This window comes from Physella acuta, unplaced genomic scaffold, assembly GCF_028476545.2.
Source record: "Physella acuta isolate Inbredline_101_S28 unplaced genomic scaffold, ASM2847654v3 ptg002416l, whole genome shotgun sequence".
Classification (NCBI taxonomy): domain Eukaryota; kingdom Metazoa; phylum Mollusca; class Gastropoda; family Physidae; genus Physella; species Physella acuta.
The window spans coordinates 7,791-28,331 of record NW_026733904.1 but is presented as its reverse complement, the minus strand read 5'-3'; the positions used below and the strand labels follow the sequence as shown (position 1 = coordinate 28,331).

The window sequence follows — 20,541 nt, the reverse complement described above, 5'->3', positions numbered from 1 at the left end:
GTAGGTGTAGGTGTAGGTGTAGGTGTAGGTGTAGGTGTAGGTGTAGGTGTAGGTGTAGGTGTAGATGTAGGTGTAGGTGTAGGTGTAGGTGTAGGTGTAGGTGTAGGTGTAGGTGTAGGTGTAGGTGTAAGTGTAGGTGTAGGTGTAGGTGTAGGTGTAGGTAAAGGTGTAGGTAAAGGTGTAGGTAAAGGTGTAGGTAAAGGTGTAGGTGTAGGTGTAGGTGTAGGTGTAGGTGTAGGTGTAGGTGTATGTAGGTGTAGGTGTAGGTGTAGGTGTAGGTGTAGGTGTAGGTGTAGGTGTAGGTGTAGGTGTAGGTGTAGGTGTAGGTGTAGGTGTAGGTGTAGGTGTAGGTGTAGGTGTAAGTGTAGGTGTAGGTGTAGGTAAAGGTGTAGGTAAAGGTGTAGGTAAAGGTGTAGGTGTAGGTGTAGGTGTAGGTGTAGGTGTAGGTGTAGGTGTAGGTGTAGGTGTAGGTGTAGGTGTAGGTGTAGGTGTAGGTGTAGGTGTAGGTGTAGGTGTAGGTGTAGGTGTAGGTGTACGTGTACGTGTACGTGTAAGTGTACGTGTACGTGTACGTGTACGTGTACGTGTACGTGTATGTGTATGTGTATGTGCATGTGCATGTGCATGTGTATGTGCATGTGTATGTGCATGTGTATGAGTATGTGTGTGTAGGTGTAGGTGTATGTGTAGGTGTAGGTGTAGGTGTAGGTGTAGGTGTAGGTGTAGGTGTAGGTGTAGGTGTAGGTGTAGGTGTAGATGTAGGTGTAGGTGTAGGTGTAGGTGTAGGTGTAGGTGTGGGTGTGGGTGTGGGTGTAGGTGTAGTTGTAGGTGTGGGTGTGGTTGTACGTGTAGTTGTGGTTGTACGTGTATGTGTAGGTGTGCGTGTGCGTGTGCGTGTGCGTTTGCGTGTACGTGTGCATGTGCATGTGTATGTGCATGTGTATGTGCATGTGTATGAGTATGTGTGTGTAGGTGTATGTGTAGGTGTAGGTGTAGGTGTAGGTGTAGGTGTAGGTGTAGGTGTAGGTGTAGGTGTAGGTGTAGGTGTAGGTGTAGGTGTAGGTGTAGGTGTAGGTGTATATGTAGGTGTAGGTGTAGGTGTAGGTGTAGGTGTAGGTGTAGGTGTAGGTGTAGGTGTAGGTGTAGGTGTAGGTGTAGGTGTAGGTGTAGGTGTAGGTGTAGGTGTAGGTGTAGGTGTAGGTGTAGGTGTAGGGGTAGGTGTAGGTGTAGGTGTAGGTGTAGGTGTAGGTGTAGGTGTAGGTGTAGGTGTAGGTGTAGGTGTAGGTGTAGGTGTAAGTGTAGGTGTAGGTGTAGGTGTAGGTAAAGGTGTAGGTAAAGGTGTAGGTAAAGGTGTAGGTAAAGGTGTAGGTGTAGGTGTAGGTGTAGGTGTAGGTGTAGGTGTAGGTGTAGGTGTAGGTGTAGGTGTAGGTGTAGGTGTAGGTGTAGGTGTAGGTGTAGGTGTAGGTGTAGGTGTAGGTGTAGGTGTAGGTGTAGGTGTAGGTGTAGGTGTAGGTGTAGGTGTAGGTGTAGGTGTAGGTGTAGGTGTAGGTGTAGGTGTAGGTGTAGGTGTAGGTGTAGGTGTAGGTGTAGGTGTAGGTGTAGGTGTAGGTGTAGGTGTTGCTGTAGGTGTAGGTGTAGGTGTAGGTGTAGGTGTAGGTGTAGGTGTAGGTGTAGGTGTAGGTGTAGGTGTAGGTGTAGGTGTAGGTGTAGGTGTAGGTGTAGGTGTAGGTGTAGGTGTAGGTGTAGGTGTAGGTGTAGGTGTAGGTGTAGGTGTAGGTGTAGGTGTAAGTGAGGGTGTAGGTGAAGTTGTAGGTAAAGGTGTAGGTAAAGGTGTAGGTAAAGGTGTAGGTAAAGGTGTAGGTGTAGGTGTAGGTGTAGGTGAAGTGTAAAGGTGTAGGTGTAGGTGTAGGTGTAGGTGTAGGTGTAGGTGTAGGTGTAGGTGTAGGTGTAGGTGTAGGTGTAGGTGTAGGTGTAGGTGTAGGTGTAGGTGTAGGTGTAGGTGTAGGTGTAGGTGTAGGTGTAGGTGTAGGTGTAGGTGTAGGTGTAGGTGTAGGTGTAGGTGTAGGTGTAGGTGTAGGTGTAGGTGTAGGTGTAGGTGTAGGTGTACGTGTACGTGTACGTGTAGGTGTAGGTGTAGGTGTACGTGTACGTGTACGTGTACGTGTACGTGTACGTGTACGTGTACGTGTACGTGTACGTGTACGTGTACGTGTACGTGTACGTGTACGTGTACGTGTACGTGTACGTGTACGTGTACGTGTATGTGTATGTGTATGTGTATGTGCATGTGCATGTGCATGTGCATGTGCATGTGCATGTGTATGTGCATGTGTATGTGCATGTGTATGAGTATGTGTGTGTAGGTGTAGGTGTATGTGTAGGTGTAGGTGTAGGTGTAGGTGTAGGTGTAGGTGTAGGTGTAGGTGTAGGTGTGGGTGTGGGTGTGGGTGTAGGTGTAGTTGTAGGTGTGGGTGTGGTTGTACGTGTAGTTGTGGTTGTACGTGTAGGTGTAGGTGTGCGTGTGCGGGTGCGTGTGCGTTTGCGTGTACGTGTGCGTGTACGTGTGCGTGTACGTGTACGTGTACGTGTACGTGTACGTGTACGTGTGCGTGTACGTGTACGTGTACGTGTACGTGTCCTTATACGTGTCCGTGTGCGTATACGTGTTCGTGTAAGTCTACGTGTTTCTTTAGTAAATATGCTCTGCATTAAATATTGGGTCATCTTGACTTGTACGTAAAATTTAAAATTAATTCCTTGCTTATAAGGATGCACAGTTTGCAACACTAATTAAGCGAAAATCCGTACAATTGTAAGTAGCCACGTTGCGTTCATTAGAATCTTAGCGTCTACACACACACACATATATATACACACACACGCATTTTTGGTAACATGCAGACACAATTTTATAAAACGTATTTAATATATTGGCTGGGGTAAAGCTAAGGGTGTAGGGAAGTGTGTGTGTTTTTAGGTCTAGGTAGGTGTAGGTGTAGGTGTAGGTGTAGGTGTAGGTGTAGGTGTAGGTTTAGGTGTAGGTGTAGGTGTAGGTGTAGGTGTAGGTGTAGGTGTAGGTGTAGGTGTAGGTGTAGGTGTAGGTGTAGGTGTAGGTGTAGGTGTAGGTGTAGGTGTAGGTGTAGGTGTAGGTGTAGGTGTAGGTGTAGGTGTAGGTGTAGGTGTAGGTGTAGGTGTAGGTGTAGGTGTAGGTGTAGGTGTAGGTGTAGGTGTAGGTGTAGGTGTAGGTGTAGGTGTAGGTGTAGGTGTAGGTGTAGGTGTAGGTGTAGGTGTAGGTGTAGGTGTAGGTGTAGGTGTAGGTGTACGTGTACGTGTACGTGTACGTGTACGTGTACGTGTACGTGTTGGTGTAGGTGTAGGTGTACGTGTACGTGTACGTGTACGTGTACGTGTACGTGTACGTGTACCTGTACGTGTACGTGTATGTACATGTGCATGTGCATGTGCATGTGCAAATGAATATGAATATGCATATGCATGTGTATGTGCATGTGTATGTGTATGTGCATGTGTATGAGTATGTGTGTAGGTAGGTGTAGGTGTAGGTGTAGGGGTATGTGTAGGTGTAGGTGTAGGTGTATGTATAGGTATAGGTGTAGGTGTAGGTGTAGGTGTAGTTGTAGGTGTGGGTGTGGGTGTGGGTGTGGGTGTGGGTGTGGGTGTGGGTGTAGGTGTAGGTGTAGGTGTGGGTGTGGTTGTACGTGTAGTTGTGGTTGTACGTGTAGGTGTAGGTGTGCGTGTGCGTGTGCGTTTGCGTGTGCGTGTACGTGTGCGTGTGCGTGTACGTGTACGTGTGCGTGTACGTGTACGTGTACGTGTACGTGTACGTGTACGTGTACGTGTACGTGTACGTGTACGTGTACGTGTACGTGTACGTGTACGTGTACGTGTACGTGTACGTGTACGTGTACGTGTACGTGTCCTTATACGTGTCCGTGTGCGTATACGTGTTCGTGTACGTCTACGTGTTTCTTTAGTAAATATGCTCTGCATTAAATATTGGGTCATCTTGACTTGTTCGTGAAATTTAAAATTAATTCCTTGCTTATAAGGATGCACAGTTTGCAACACTAATTAAGCGAAAATCCGTACAATTGTAAGTAGCCACGTTGCGTTCATTAGAATCTTAGCGTCTACACACACACACATATATATATACACACACACGCATTTTTGGTAACATGCAGACACAATTTTATAAAACGTATTTAATATATTGGCTGGGGTAAAGCTAAGGGTGTAGGGAAGTGTGTGTGTTTTTAGGTCTAGATCTAGGTCTAGGTCTAGGTCTAGGTCTAGGTCTAGGTCTAGGTCTAGGTCTAGGTCTAGGTCTAGGTCTAGGTCTAGGTCTAGGTCTAGGTCTAGGTCTAGGTCTAGGTCTAGGTCTAGGTCTAGGTCTAGGTCTAGGTCTAGGTCTAGGTCTAGGTCTAGGTCTAGGTCTAGGTCTAGGTCTAGGTCTAGGTCTAGGTCTAGGTCTAGGTCTAGGTCTAGGTCTAGGTCTAGGTCTAGGTCTAGGTCTAGGTCTAGGTCTAGGTCTAGGTCTAGGTCTAGGTCTAGGTCTAGGTCTAGGTCTAGGTCTAGGTCTAGGTTTTGGTCTTGGTCTTGGTCTTTGTCTGTTATGGTCTTGCTCTAGATTTCCATATTAACATTTAGTCAGATCGTGTTTGCATACGACTTAGCTACTATGTAAAATTTCAATGAAGATTTAGTGATACAACTGTCACGGAACAATAGATTTGACGGGCATTGCACGCATTTTAATATTTAGATATTAATAATAAGCTACAGCAGCGTATGTGCATTAGAGTAAAATCTATATTAAGCATGGTTATCTACGTGGCATTGGAATGGTAATTTTCACGCTGCTAATACTAAAATCCTACGAAGTTTTATCATGTGTTTAGTGCGGTTTGTTTATTAGTAAATTACATTGACAAAAAAGACCCAGCAAATATCCTTGTAAAATCAATACAATTGTGGAGTTGTCAATTTACGCTACAAACTAGCGATACAAATTAAAAACCAAAGAAGGGCAAATCATATATTGTGAGGGGCAAGAATTTTAGTTTGACAGATTGGGGCTTTGAGGGGCAGTGGCTTTTATTGTGAGGGGCAGTGGCTTTTATTGTTATGGGCAGAGTCTTTTATTGGGAGGGTATGACGAACATTATATTCCACTTCAGCTTGTTTAAAATGTGTATCTGATTTTGTTTGCATCTTAGCACATTGAGTTTGCAAGCTTTTATGAGCTGCTGAACTGTTGTCCATGATTTCTTGTTTATTGTGACATAATCTGCAAGTAATGTTCCCTCTGTACTCTTCGTTTGCTTCATTGGCTAATCGTTGCCACAGGATCCACAATAATGGGCTGCACTACAATCTTTTTCACAAACTACACATAATCTGTTGGTTATATTATTGTCACGTAACTGGTCTGGACGTTCCGCACAGCAGCATATGTGTTAGCTGAGAATGACGTTGCATTTATGGCAACCTCCATTTCTTGTTCTCAAGATCTTCGTCAGTAACTTAATTATCGAGAGACTCTTAGTAGATCAGAAGTGTTAAGTCCCACATTGCTTTGCCTCCAAGCAAGGCTTCGCATGGCGATTGTTGGATTCCTAGATGAAAAAGAAGTTTTTAAAAAAATTGAATTAATTTGAGACTCTCAGCCCATTGAGCTGATTCATAGGTCTACATCCATGTCATCATCATGTTTTGAACATCTTGGTCGGCACGTTCGACTGAACCTTGGCTTTGGCTATGCCTTGGTTTTCCGTGAACTAGTTTAAGTTCAGGCCACATATTCTTTAGTTCAGAAACATTTCGACAGCCTTCTGGTATGTCTGCCTCTTGGTCTGAGGGCCATTTTGGTCTATGTCGCAATGCATACAATACGTTGCTCACAATGAAACCTCACCCAGAATAATAAAAACGCGATCACAGCTTAGTCTATATATATATATATATATATATATATATATATATATATATATATATATATATATTATATATATATATATTATATATTATATATATATATATATATATATATATATATATATATATATATATATATATATATATATATATATATATATACATACAAATATATATACATATATATATATATTTATATATATATATATATATATATATATATATATATATATATATATAAATATATATATATATATATTTATATATATATAAATATATAAATATATATATATATATATATATATATATATATATATATATATATATATATATATATATATATATATATATATATATATGCATGTGTATATGTATTAACATACATTTTTTATATATTTAAATTCTCCCCCCCCCCCCTTCTTGGTTTAACACATAAGTTATTACTATTCTTAACAAAAGCTTTTACCTTAGGCATATTTTGCAAAATTGAAATAACATAACTTCTCCCCACTCACTACCTCCCCATTCCCCCCCCCCCCCCCCCAATTCAAGGCGATTGCTCTAAACTGTGCTCAGATACAATAATACCGATGTGTATTAATAGTCGCTTATAAAGACAGCTTAATGTTGCATGTTATCTCTATCATTAGCCGGTTTACCTCATGGTGTCCCCCACCCCTCTTAAAAGACTATTTAACTCGCTCTAATTAATCACTTAATATAGTGGAATTATCATTTTTCTGTACATATTTTGCTGTTTTTGATGGTGTCAGCCCCCCCCCCCCCCTTCTCTAAACGGTGTCACGCGGTGCGGTCCGCACCCCTTCCCCTTCCCCATCATGGGTTACCATGACTAACTCGTAAAATTTAAAATAAAAAATTCCTTGCTAATAATTGGTTCTCTGACAGACAATAACGATGCGCAGATTGCAACACTAATTAAGCGAAAATCTGTACAATTGTGTGTTGCCACGTTGCATGTCAGTCGAATCTAGAGACGTGGCGTTTTACAAAGTTTTTTGTTTCTAAGCTCATGTTCATTTGATGCAGGTAGGCTACTAGCGATTACACACACGCACGCATTTTCGGTGACACATAGACACACACACGTTTGTAAAACGTATTTGGTACAGGTATTGGCTCGGCTAAAGTAATAGATGTAGGGAAGTGTATCTAAATCCAGGTCAGTGTTAAGGTCTATGCCTATGCCTATGCCTATGCCTATGTCTATGTCTAACAAAGAGAACAAAGCGTTGGACATTGAAGAATTATTATACGACGGCAAGAATTATATTTTCTGTAAAGGGGATTGGAGATCATTGTCAAGATAAATGTGTAGGAGCTTTTATTCTGAGGGGCAGGGGCTTTTATTGTGTTCATCTGGGATTTTGACATACATTTTTTACAACAAACACTACACAGTAGAATACGTATTCAAACTGAATACAGAATTTCAACAAGCAGTTCAACAATCAGACTTATTGTCTATCTTTTTCCTGGATTAGTTTAACTTCACTTATTAAGTATATGCGAGTACTGTATAAATAAATTACATGAATATAAATATATATTAAAGAGTTTTCAGATGTAGATGTAGATGTAGATGTAGATGTAGATGTAGATGTAGATGTAGATGTAGATGTAGATGTAGATGTAGATGTAGATGTAGATGTAGATGTAGATGTAGATGTAGATGTAGATGTAGATGTAGATGTAGATGTAGATGTAGATGTAGATGTAGATGTAGATGTAGATGTAGATGTAGGTGTAGGTGTAGATGTAGGTGTAGGTGTAGGCGTAGGTGTAGGTGTAGGCGTAGGTGTAGGTGTAGGCGTAGGCGTAGGCGTAGGCGTAGGCGTAGGCGTAGGCGTAGGCGTAGGCGTAGGCGTAGGCGTAGGCGTAGGCGTAGGCGTAGGCGTAGGCGTAGGCGTAGGCGTAGGCGTAGGCGTAGGCGTAGGCGTAGACGTAGACGTAGACGTAGACGTAGACGTAGACGTAGACGTAGACGTAGACGTAGACGTAGACGTAGACGTAGACGTAGACGTAGACGTAGACGTAGACGTAGACGTAGACGTAGACGTAGACGTAGACGTAGACGTAGACGTAGACGTAGATGTAGACGTAGATGTAGTTGTAGATGTAGATGTAGATGTAGATGTAGATGTAGATGTAGATGTAGATGTAGATGTAGATGTAGAGGAAAATGTAAATGTAAATGCAAATTTAAATGTGGGTGGTTTATATGTAAGAGTTTGAGTGTGGGTAGTGGGTAGATGTGTCCGTGGTTATGAGTTTGTGATTACATGGGATATTTTTGAAAACCTAATGTAATGAAATTTCGATACATTTTGTACGGTTGGGGCTTTATTACCATTAATCTGATAACCCGTTCGATAACAAATTACAATATATTTTATAAAAGAGATTTAGTAACTTTGTTAATTAAAATAGATATTTTTAATTAAAATATCACCTCCGCAATTTTTCATTATGTCACACTGTCCTACACTGAAATATTAAACATTCCTGTTGTTCAATAACGCACAGCTTGCAACACTAATCACGCAGCACAACAATCTTTATTGCTAGTTTTTAAGCTGCGTTACAATCTATAATAATAGTTTCGCTGTCTGTCTATGTATCTATCTATGTATCTATCTATCTGTCTGACAAGAACGCTCTAGAGAAAACATAAGTAAATTAAAAACATGCATAATTAAACGAAAACGAAGTATGACGTCATATAGTAGAAAATAATACCAAGCCGGAGAGTGCACACAGTAATATGACGTCATTGATTCTCGAGTAAACATCGAATAAAAAGGCAATTTTGTCTTATCTAAGTTGCTTGCGTGAAGAGTTTCTTTCATACAATTCTTCAGGTAGGGGCGAAGCCCTACCCCGGTAGAACATCTAATCCTCCCCCCCCCCAACTCAAAAGATATGGCGTCATCGATACTCTATAATAAAAAAGACTGACATTACGGCATAATTAATGTGTATAAACTTAAAAGTGTTTGGCATTTAGAGTTTTTTTCATATAATTCACCAGTGTTTCTTTCAGACTTTTTCCTCCGAGGAGAGGGGAACTTTATCCCCAAGTAGAGTCGCCTGAAAGAAAATATAAATGCGACTTTTGTCATGATTGAGATCAGGTGCATGGCTTAGGGGTGTGGCTACGACTGTATTTAGTATCACTGCGCGGTAGTTAAGTGTAGATCAAGCTTAAATCCGATTAAAATGACGATTCTTGCTAAAAAACCATTTTCAAAGTAATTTGTCGTTTCCAATTTAATTTGAGGTTAAGGTGTTGGCTTTGGTTTTGATTTAGATAAAATAGACAGCACTATCAACCTAGCCCCCGTTGTATACTTCCTCAACGGGCCATTTTTCTCGTTGTATATAACAAAAAAACGCATTGTACATTAGACACAAAGAGAGGCGGGTTTGTGTATGACGTTTCAAGCTGATCACACATACACATATTCCTCTTGACTCTATTGCTCATCGCCCATTCGTTATTGCCCTGTTCTTCATGGCTTTCATCTTCATGGCTTTGTTGCTCATCGCCAAATTCCTCATGGCCCTTTTTATTCTATTGATCGAGGACTTATTCCTCGTTGCCCTAATCATTATGACCCTAATCCTCGTGATACGGTTGTTCATAACCCTGTTATTCATTGACCTATTCCTCATGGCCCTTTTTGCTACGGCTCTGTTTTTCGACCACCTATTCCTCGTGGCTTTATTTCTCATTGCCCCGTTCCTCATGGTTCTGTTTCTCGTGACCGCGTTGTTCATGAACCTATTCCTCATGCCCTAGTCCTCGTGGTACTATATCTCAATGCCTTATCCCTCATAGCTCTGTTACTCCTGGCTCTTTTTCTAATGACTCTATTCCACATTACCATATTCCTCATGGCTGTGTTGCTCATGGTCCTGTTAATCATGGCTCTATTCCTTATGACTCCATTCCGTCGACAACCACAAAGTTACAGACGATGATGGGGGAGTAACGCTCTAAATCAGCCAGCTCAAAACGGGAGAAGGACATCCCCCCTCCCCCCCACGTCTAATACCCCGGGAATCCCCTCACCGTTCAGCCATTAACCCCTAGATCAATTACCCCCTGTCAATTACCCCTGTCAATTACCCACTTCTATTAACTCTTTCTAGAGTACTAGACTGCTAGCGAGTACGTCTCGAGTTGGAATACAGTTTCAATTTGTTAGAAAGTCCTTGAGACCAACAAGGACTGATGGGTAACTTTTACTTCATATGCCAAGATCACAGAAGCACGTGGACTCTACTTCACTTGCAGCATGGACCGAAAGGATACAAAAGGGTTAACACCTTTCCTGGGTAATATTAGACATCTTCATTTTAAAGTCGGATCCGTGCTTGGGGTAACTAGAAACACTTTGGTGCTAACTATGAACATCCAGGTGGTAACAATGAACATCTAGGTGGTAACAAGGAACATCAAGATGGTAACAAGAAACATCTTAGTGGTAACAATGAACATCTTAGTGGTACTAATGAACATCAAGGTGGTAACACGGAACATTCTGCTGGTAACAAGGACATCCAGTTGATAACAACAATTCATTAGCTAACAGTGAACATCCAGGTGTAAGATAATCGAGTTTGTTTTTTCAATATGAGTGTACCCACCAAATATTGTGAAAAGTGATTGAAACTTAACTTAACATCTGGCAATGTGTAATAAACACAAAAGTTTGATTTTTTTTTATATTTTTAATTTTGAAAACATTTCAAATTATACCTTTGTTATTATTTATTCACACCGATTAGAAACAAAAAATATTAAGAGAACCGTTTGCTTTTTAAATTTACTAAATTGCTGTAGAGGATCTGTTTTGTCCTTCGACAAAACCACTGCCAATGTGCAAGAAAAAACAATATTTTTAAATAGAAAATATATTCTCATTTTGGCCGTTGGACCACTTAAACTACACCGTTACCTCTTCTCCGCAATGCGCGCCTTACACTATCGCCCTAGGCTACAAACTGGCAGTCTAAAGGTTGTTTTTTTGCTTTCTAGTATATGCGACGTTTTTACACCTCCCTGAGTCGGAAAAACATAGTTTTGCTATTTTGTCTGTATGTGTGTTTCTGTGATCACGATGTCGTGAGTGAAATTTCATATACATGTATTATATTAAATTTGTACTTCTGTATCAACTTTTCACCGATTTCTGGTAACCTGAAACGGAATATTTTCTACTTTGGTAGCCTATAACTTGAGTACTGTTTCAGTATGCTAAACAAAATTTCACATGTAAGTAAACGATCTAATTCTCTGCCTTCCGACAAATTTTGAGTAATTTTTGTTCAACTGAATTATTACTTTACGATGATTTCTAATTTCTCAAAAAAAAACGCATATGAATTTATAAAGTACTAGTATTCAGTACTACACATCTTGTTTGTGGTTCACTTAGTGCGCAATTCTTTTTTTTTTTACGAGATTCTATTCTATTTTAAAAAGGTTAAATATTTAAAAGTTGGTTAAAAATCATGTCTATATCCCGAGTTGCTATCCGCGTAGTCTTATATAAGTATATTCGAGAAAGTTTAGGGGAGATCACTCCCGGTTTATTTAATTTTAATTGTGAAGCGAATGTAAGGGAAATAATAAGGTATATTAACATGTTTTAAATTATGTCAGTTAAATTCCTTGTTTTTATTTCGATTCAATTTTGTTTACTAGATTTCTTCTACCCATGTAAAATTATTTTTTATATATTAATTTAATATTCACGTGTTAAAACTTGCAGATTTTAACGGCCTATAGAAAACAATATTGCAAGGCACGCTTACAGGAGGGAGAAGAAGGGGAAGGCAAAGTCCACATTGGATGTATGACATCAAGGATTAGACAGGGCTGCCCGTTTCAGAAGTGATCAGATCGGCATAAGACGACCACGACGAGCAGCCTCTTCCCTCGCTCTCTATCCCTTGATATTGACTTTCAGCAGTTGAGGTACTATGGCAACATAAAACTACCTGCGGGGTTGTGGAGGGTGGGGTGACCATACTCTGAGACACAATTTACGCGTGTGAATTAAAGACAAAAATACAGTTTTAAACTAAAATCTTCCACTTCCATCCACAGAATGGGTTCAGGAAGGTGCCGTCAAGACAGATGTACTAACCAAAGTAAAACTTACTTGTCGGTGCGTGTTAAGGTATGTATTTGGCGTGTAACTGGTGCGAATAAATGCATGGATTGATGACGCGGATGGAAAAAAAAATAGTGACATTTTACCATAGAAACTGTTTGTTGTGGTTTCCTAGTGAGTTAAGGCAAGGTAGTAAATGTAAAAGGAACTCCGTGTGATGTTTATATTAAGGATAGTTGTATACGGATTTGATTGAGGACAGTAGTTGAATATAATAGACAATGCGTCAAGTGATTCTCTCCTGCATAGTTTTTAATGTGATTATCATGATGGTAAAGTTTCCCTTGACATGAAGTTCTACGGGGCAAGTGAAGTAGAGTTCACCTGTTTCTGTAACCTCGAAATCTGAAGGTATAGTGTGGTCAGCACTAAACATAGCCGCCTTTACTTACCCAAACGTGAGTTAGTACAAGGGTGGACTCAGGGACGGTCTACTGACTTTGACCCGGAATCAAACTCGAGACTATCAGGTTAGCTGTCCATCTGTCTACCGCTAGGCCACTCCGTCCATTCATGGTACTGGTATTCTTTAAATGGTAGTGTATATCGTCAGTTCAAGCTCGACCCTCACATATTCACTGTTTCACTAAAGTTTTCTCTAACTTTCGTTTCTAATGCTCCCCCACGTTTGTTCAACAATGGATTCATTTTTAGTTATATTTCTAATCAATGTTCCCATGTTAAATTTCAGTGTAACATATCATACTTAAGGCGGACACACTGAGTTCAACACGTGTACTGTCAGATGTTTTAAGAGCAAGTTTCCATACCTTTTGAAAGGCGTGAGCTGCTCACTCTCAAAATATCAGCCTAAAAAAAAGTTAAATTAAAAAATACAGAAAATACGACATTAATATTATTACTGAAAGCACATTTACACAAAGGTATAGAAGCATATACACATTTACATACGTATTTAAATATACAGGTGTATGTGTAAGTCACATTGTCACTATTGTTTAACAAAGCCAAATAGAACAATCAACGAAAAGCAGTGGCGTAGGCAAGGGGGTAGGGGTTAGGAGGGTTACATCCCCTCCAATGGACCCTATATATATATAAATCTATATATATATATATATATATATATATATATAATTGTATACATATGGAACTATGTTTTAACCCCTGCCATGATCAAATCCTGGCTACGCCACAGACGAAAAAGAATATATTCCATTCACATGCAACTCCACAAGATCTGTCAAGAAAAGACAAGAAAATGACACTGTTTTCACCACACAGTATAGATCTAGAGTCTTTCCATGACGTCACGGATTGTTCAGTATTTAAACATCCGCCATCGTCCTATCCAGCGTTCACACACTTTATATATATATATATATATATATATATATATATATATATATATATATATATATATATATATGTGTGTGTGTGTGTATGTGTGTTTGTGTATGTGTATGTGTGTGTGAGACACCATATATCAACGCAAAGTGTAAAGATAACGGTGAGTAGCTAATAGAAAGCAGGCATTTTAGTAGCTAATGGTATTTGGATAATGATTTTAGGTTCTTATTTGACATTGATAGCATACAGCTAATTAACAATAGCCAAATATATGTAGCTATTGATGTACATATTAATCGGCCAATAAAATTGTATATCTGTATTTAGAATAATGATTAAATCTGTTTGCTTCCTTCTTCCTATAATTGAAATGTTGGACAATTCAAATGAGTATTACGTGTCAACTTGTTATACTCCATATAGGCCGTTGACTCCGTCAACCCAGTTTGCTTTTCTTTTTGGATTTGCTTTTATAGCCTTTCTCAAACAAAGAATAAACTACAAAGCAGCAGTTGTTTGATTTTGGAGTTGTCTCTCATAGAAAAGTGTCTGTCCCCAGCTATCGAGCTTCATCTTCCCGGGGGTTTGCGCTTAACCGACCTGAACACGCTGCTTGCTGACTTGCTTTATTTAGACCAGTGGTCTACTTGTCACGTAGAACAACACTCAGCACTTTAGCAGCTGAAACTTAATTAGTTGTCCAATACTGTAACACCTATTTTAATCCATTCACAAGAGCTGGGTCACCTAACCTTCAACATAGAAGTTTAATCACCTAAAGATCGCAACCTAGCTGTAATGAAGAAGTCGAGTCGAGCTATAGTGCAATAACGATCGCACCCTAAAGGCTGATAAACATGTACTTTAACTAAACCTCGCACGCAGGGGCGTAGCGATGGACAGACACAAAACAACACGTGACAAAACGTCACAGTCATAAAGTAACCAAACGTCACAGTCATAAAGTAACAATTTACGTAGTATTATTTCTCTTAACTAACAAAGCGTGATTTCATTGTCTTAACTTATATATATATATATATATATATATATATATATATATATATATATATATATATATATATATATATATATATATATATATATATATATATATACACACGTTATACTTGTTCATCATGTTTTCATCAAAGACAATTGCTAAAACTCTCAGCTAAGTGAGTCGACTGTATTTTTGTGTAAAATTGTATGCAAAGTACTCAAAGCAATTATAATCAGAATCACGATTGTGTATAAAGCCTGTAGGAATATTATTAATAAATATAGACCCTTGAAATAATAACCAACATGTTATTGCCACGTAGAAACTAGTGTATATATAAAGATGTTTATATAAACACACACACACACACACACATATATATATATATATATATATATATATATATATATATATATATATATATATATATATATATATATATATATATATATATATATATACATACATATATATATATATATATTATATACACATAAATAAGTATGTAAAGGTTTATAGTGATAATAAATCTTATATTTTTACTTTCTCGTATATACGAAGTATAGAGAAAGTATTGTAATCGGGCAAAAAAAAAAAAATCGAGATTTTTACAAATCTCGACGTTTTACACCACACTGATACGGAAAAACATAATTTTGCAATCTTGTCCGTATGTCTGTGTGTCTGTGTGTGTGTGTCTGTCTGTCTGTCTGTCCGTGTGTAAACACGATTACTTGAGAACCGCTACAGCTAGGTTGATGAAATTTCATATATAAGTATTATATCAAAATCGTAGATCCGTATCAACTTTTGAGCGATTTCCGATAACCGGAAGTGGTACTTTTCCTACTTTGAATTTTTCAAAAGCCTATAACTTGAGTACTATTTCAGATAGATAAATGAAATTTCACAAGTAAGTAAAAGATCTAATTCTCTACCTTCTGTTAAATTTTGAGTAATTTCGGTTGACCGGAAGTAGTAATTTACGCTACTTCTGATTTCTCAAAAAACTAATGTAAATTTTAAAAGTACTAATAATATTGCGCACTATTATGCGCTTTTTTATTTGGCGTTCACTTGGTGTGCAATTAATTTGTCTACGAGATTGTATTCTATTTTTAAAACTTTAAGAATTTAAAATGTATTAAAAATCATGTCTATAGCCCGAGTTCCCATCCCCTGTTATTTTATATAAGAATATTCGAGAAAGTTTAGGGGAGATCACTCCCGGTTTATTTTCTTTATTCTTCTTCTTCTTTCTTAACTTTAGTTTTGGATGGGATCCCTTCCAACACAATTAAGTATAAGCCTACGTGTTAACTGTTTATGCGCCATTGAGGCCACTGACTCAGATTTCAGCCTGCTTTTCTTTTTTGGATTTGTTTCCATAGCCTACGTCCAACCAAGAACAAACTACAAGCAGCAGTTGTTTGATTTTGGAGTCGTCTCTCCAAGAGGAGTGGCTGTCCTCTGCTACTTAGCCTCATCTGCCCGAAGGTTCGAACTCGAGACTTTTCGGTTTAGCAACAATGATCTTTACCACGCCGATCCCCTTTTTCATTCTAATACTACGATAACTAAAGAGGACACTCCTATGTGGATTACTTTTACTTTTTTTTAAAATCACATTTTCGTTATAAAATGTTCATAAGCAGACCAAAACCCAGTTAGACTCTACCTTACCAGCTAATTAGGCAAATTTCTTTTGACATTAGGTAAGTCATTATTTGAACAACTACTCGTTGCACATAGGTAGGCAATTGCTTTGATTTTGAAAATAAATTATAGTAAAAATATCATTTGTACGTTAAATGGGAGGAGCTTAACTAAATATAATTCAATTTAAACTTAATATTAAAAAGCTAGAAGTATATATTATTTTTGCTGGTCATATTTTTTCTTGAGAAGAGTCATCGAATCGAATCAAGTATCCTCATCTCCGTGGTTTGCTATCTACTTCTGAACTTAATCTGTCCGATTAAAGAAATAGTATAGATTAAAACTCCAGTGAATTTTCTTTATAAACCTTTAGCTTATGAGAAACACAGCTCGGCTTACCAAGACACCTAGTGAGGATAATTTTTTTTTATAATAATAGTATTATCAATCATTAGAAAACAAAAATTTACAAGATGATTATAATCAAACAATTTTAATGGTTATTTTGTTTATCAATTTATGTATAAGTTTTCTTATTAAACAATTAATGTATTATCAAAATTAAATATAACCATATTCTTACTAGATCTATCCAGTGTTTCTTCCAGACTTTTTTCTCCGGGGGGGGGGGGGGTCTGTCACTGTTTAAATTCTATATTTTCTATATAAATTCCATTTTGATCGTCCCCCCCCCCCCTCGCCCCGAAAAGATGCCTTGAATAAACTCTTTATCTATCGTAAACTAATACAGATAGGGTAAATAATTCAAAGAATATCCATTCGGTTGTTTTAAACCTTTCAATGCTCTCCCCTCCTACGTAAAAGAGTTGGCACTGATGAATGTATTATGGACTACTGAGCTCGCCCTATTACGTTATGTGGCCTGTACACAATACTCTACTGTTACGTTATTTAGTCAGTATACAATACTCTACTGTTATTTTATTTAGTCAGTACACAATACTCTACTGTTATGTTATTTAGTCAGTATACAATACTCTACTGTTATTTTATTTAGTCAGTACACAATACTCTACTGTTATGTTATTTAGTCAGTATACAATACTCTACTGTTACGTTATTTAGTCAGTATACAATACTCTACTGTTACGTGATTTAGTAAGTATACAATACTCTACTGTTATTTTATTTACTCAGTACACAATACTCTACTATTACGTTATTTAGTCAGGACACAAAACTCTTCTATTACGTTGCCATTGTAATAAAAATAAATCGCACAACGCACAGCGCGTGATAATTTGGCCGGTTTATCACGTTTCTGTGTAAGAGTACCATTTTGAAACTTTACGGTCTCAGAGTGCAGGTGAAGTAGAGTTTACCTGTTTCAGCGACATGGGCATATGAATAATGGTCAGCACGTTTCCGAAATATGAGAAATACCCATCAGATATGGGTAGAGTGGAGGGCGGGATCCGAACTTGTGTCTTTCGGGTAGCTGGTCTGGTCGAATGTACTAACATTTGACTTCGGGGGAACCCAGTGTAGATACACTGTTTCACAAAGTGTGCATTATTGTATCTTCACTACAAAAAAGTAATAATAACATAATGGTGTCAGCAGTGTTTCTTCCAGACTTTTTTCTCCGGGTGGGGGGGGGGTGGCACTTGAAATTTTCGGAGGGGGGGGGGTGGCAGTCAACATTGGGGGGGGGGGCGGACACTAGTAAAAGTGTATCTTTACTATATAAAATCCATCTTGTTCGGGGGGGGGGGGGGAGGCGGTAGACTTTCTTCGTGGTCCCCCCCCCCCCCCCCGAATAGATGCCTGTCATTGCTGAAAAAGTACCTTCTTAAACTAATTACTTCCTTTCGTTACAAAAAAAAAATTCAAAGTAAACATGTCAACGTGTATTTTACGTATTTCGGATAACACGCATGAACCACTGCTAATACTGTGTCTGAAATCTATTGCCATATTAGGTTGAAAAATAAATGAAATCCAAACCTCTGATGTTGTTTTTAAAATCTGTTACAGAAAACTGTAAAGAATGAATGAAATAAACCATTTCATTCTGCTGCTCACGGCGCTGATATCGGGTGCCTGGGGCCTCTGCCAGTACTCAGACTGGACCAGTGGATTTGACAAACGAGGCTACGTCCAGTGCACGATGACCATGGGCGTCATCTCCGGATTCTACCGCAGCGCAAGACAAGGGTGGGGCAACGACCCCATCTCCAACCTCGAGAAGGCCATGTGTTGCTACCCACCCAACCCCTGGGTCGATTCCCCTGTTCAGGTTTCCTACGCCAACTGGGAAGTGATACTGAACAACAACAACATTTGGGCCAACTGTCCCGCTGGCTATTTCCTGCAAGGGTTCTACAGAACCGACGGTCAAGGTTTGAGTAACATTGAGTTCGGCAGATGCTACAAACCCGCGGACCATCCTACCTATTACGGTCAATGTTACGAAGACACAAACATCCAGAACTGTTTTGACGAAGAAGGGTTGTGTTCTTGCAAGGACGGGTACTTCATCACTGGGCTGTACAAATCGGACTGCAACCAGCTGTACTGTATTAACAAGATGAAGTGCTGCAAGATGGCGGATAAACCCGCGAAAATTGACGAAACCTACAAAATCAAAGAGTTGGTCATGGACAAGACGATGAAATACACGGGACAGCTGGCGTCGTATTTGGGCTATGGATGGTGTCAGAGCTGTATTGCACCGTTTGACGGGGAAGATTTCAGACGTAACGGGTACACCTGGGTCGCGGACAAAACTGGTGAATGCGAGGGTTTTAAGAGTGACCAGCGTCTCAGCATGGTCTACGGGGACTGGAGCTTCGGCATCAAAGATATTAAATACGGTGAGCCTGTCATTGAAGAACTCAAGCCAGAGAGTCTCGACAGTGGAACCATCTACAACAACGATGCGACAAAAGCTACAAAGACTATCACTCGAACGGAGACAATTGTCCGAAGTGTAACGCATACAACGACAACTGAGTTTAAAAACTCCAAAGAGCTGGAACTTGAGATTAGCTACACGCCCCCACCCATCGGAGGAGTTGGAGCTTCCGCTTCTTTCAAGTTCGGTTATGAAAAAACGACTTCGACTACCGACGAAAACAAGAACGAGCAGTTCCAAAGTTTCTCTGTCAGCACTTCTAAGGAAATGGCACCCTTCAGCGCCGTCAAGTGGAATCTGATACTCTCCAAGACGCGAACAACTGTCCCTTACACCGCAGTGGTCATCGCCAGATTCAGCTGCGAGTTACAAGGTTTCCTCAGATGGGGTCAAGGACCAAGCGGAAAGTTCACAAACTATCACCAGCAGTACCGCGGCAGCAGCGACCGACCAACGGTCAACTACAAATTTGGAGACGCCTCAACACCATTTTACGAAGCGCTAAAACGTCAAAGCACATCCAACGCCTACCCGTGGTTATGGAACGACATCAAGTCAGTTTACCCCGATTCCGATGACGTGATCGAGAGTTTATGCAACGAAGACAACTACGTGTTCACGCTGACTGGCAAATTTGAAGACGTTGTAGGTAAACACGTTGAGGTCAGATGGGACACGGTTCCAAGCGGATTCATCAAGAACACAGCCTCGAAAGGTGCCAGCCTAATCTCCAACCTAGGCACGTCAGTCACAGGTATTAAAGTCGGAGGCTCCACAGAACAGGTAGGAAGCAGCAGTGGGAAAGCTGTGGCCAAGTCCGGGTCGGATGACCCTCAGGCTAACCCTGCTCCACCAGAATACGACATCAAAACTACCAACCGTCGAATCGATGATACTAACAGCTCGTCAAATGTTTGAAAATGTTTTTAAAATAGTGATGGCATGTATTGTCGCTGAATAAAGTAAAGAAATATTGTCCGTATTTTTTGTTGCTTTTTTAGTGTAATGCATTTATTTGTTTCAACACTGAGCGGCCGAGTTTGTATAGTTGTATTGTCAGTTTATTGTAAATAATGCACTTACCAGAACTATCAGACTATGTGCTAAAGAGCCAATGGTTTACCCTACGCCACTGGAGTATGACACCAGACTTCATGATGCAAACTTAAGACGTTTGCGCTGAGCTTACAGAATTAGACGCTTTTAAGTCAGTTTTATTATCAGCATTTAGAGTATTAGGTCTAAATAAATTTCAGAACTCATACACAGGTGAGAAGTACCTCAGCGCTGATAGGTAACTGACTACTCTACCTAGTTCTGATGGGTACCTGACTCTAGTCCACCTAGTTCTGATGGGTACCTGACTCTAGTCCACCTAGCTCTGATGGGTACCTGACTATAATCAACCCAGCTCTGATGGGTACCTGACTCTAGTCCACCCAGGTCTGATGTGTACCTGAATCTAATCCGCCCATCTGTAATAGGTAAAATGTACCATCACTAACTCTTCCTCACAACTGCATCCA

The 20,541-nt window shown here is 39.5% G+C and overlaps 1 protein-coding gene across 1 annotated transcript; it reads left to right on the top strand.

Moving 5' to 3' along the window:
* Positions 1-16,090: 16,090 nt before the first annotated feature.
* On the top strand, positions 16,091-19,991 carry LOC131933249 (uncharacterized). The gene is made up of 2 exons (XM_059290027.1): positions 16,091-16,193; positions 18,136-19,991. Exon 2 carries the CDS (start codon positions 18,149-18,151, stop codon positions 19,931-19,933), a length of 1,785 nt encoding a protein of 594 aa, XP_059146010.1. The 5' UTR covers positions 16,091-16,193; positions 18,136-18,148; the 3' UTR covers positions 19,934-19,991.
* Positions 19,992-20,541: the final 550 nt, after the last annotated feature.

What these genes read in the sequence shown, in the direction of transcription:
- LOC131933249 (XM_059290027.1), top strand. Translation starts at nt 18,149, where the DNA reads ATGAATGAAATAAACCATTTCATTCTGCTGCTCACGGCGCTGATATCG.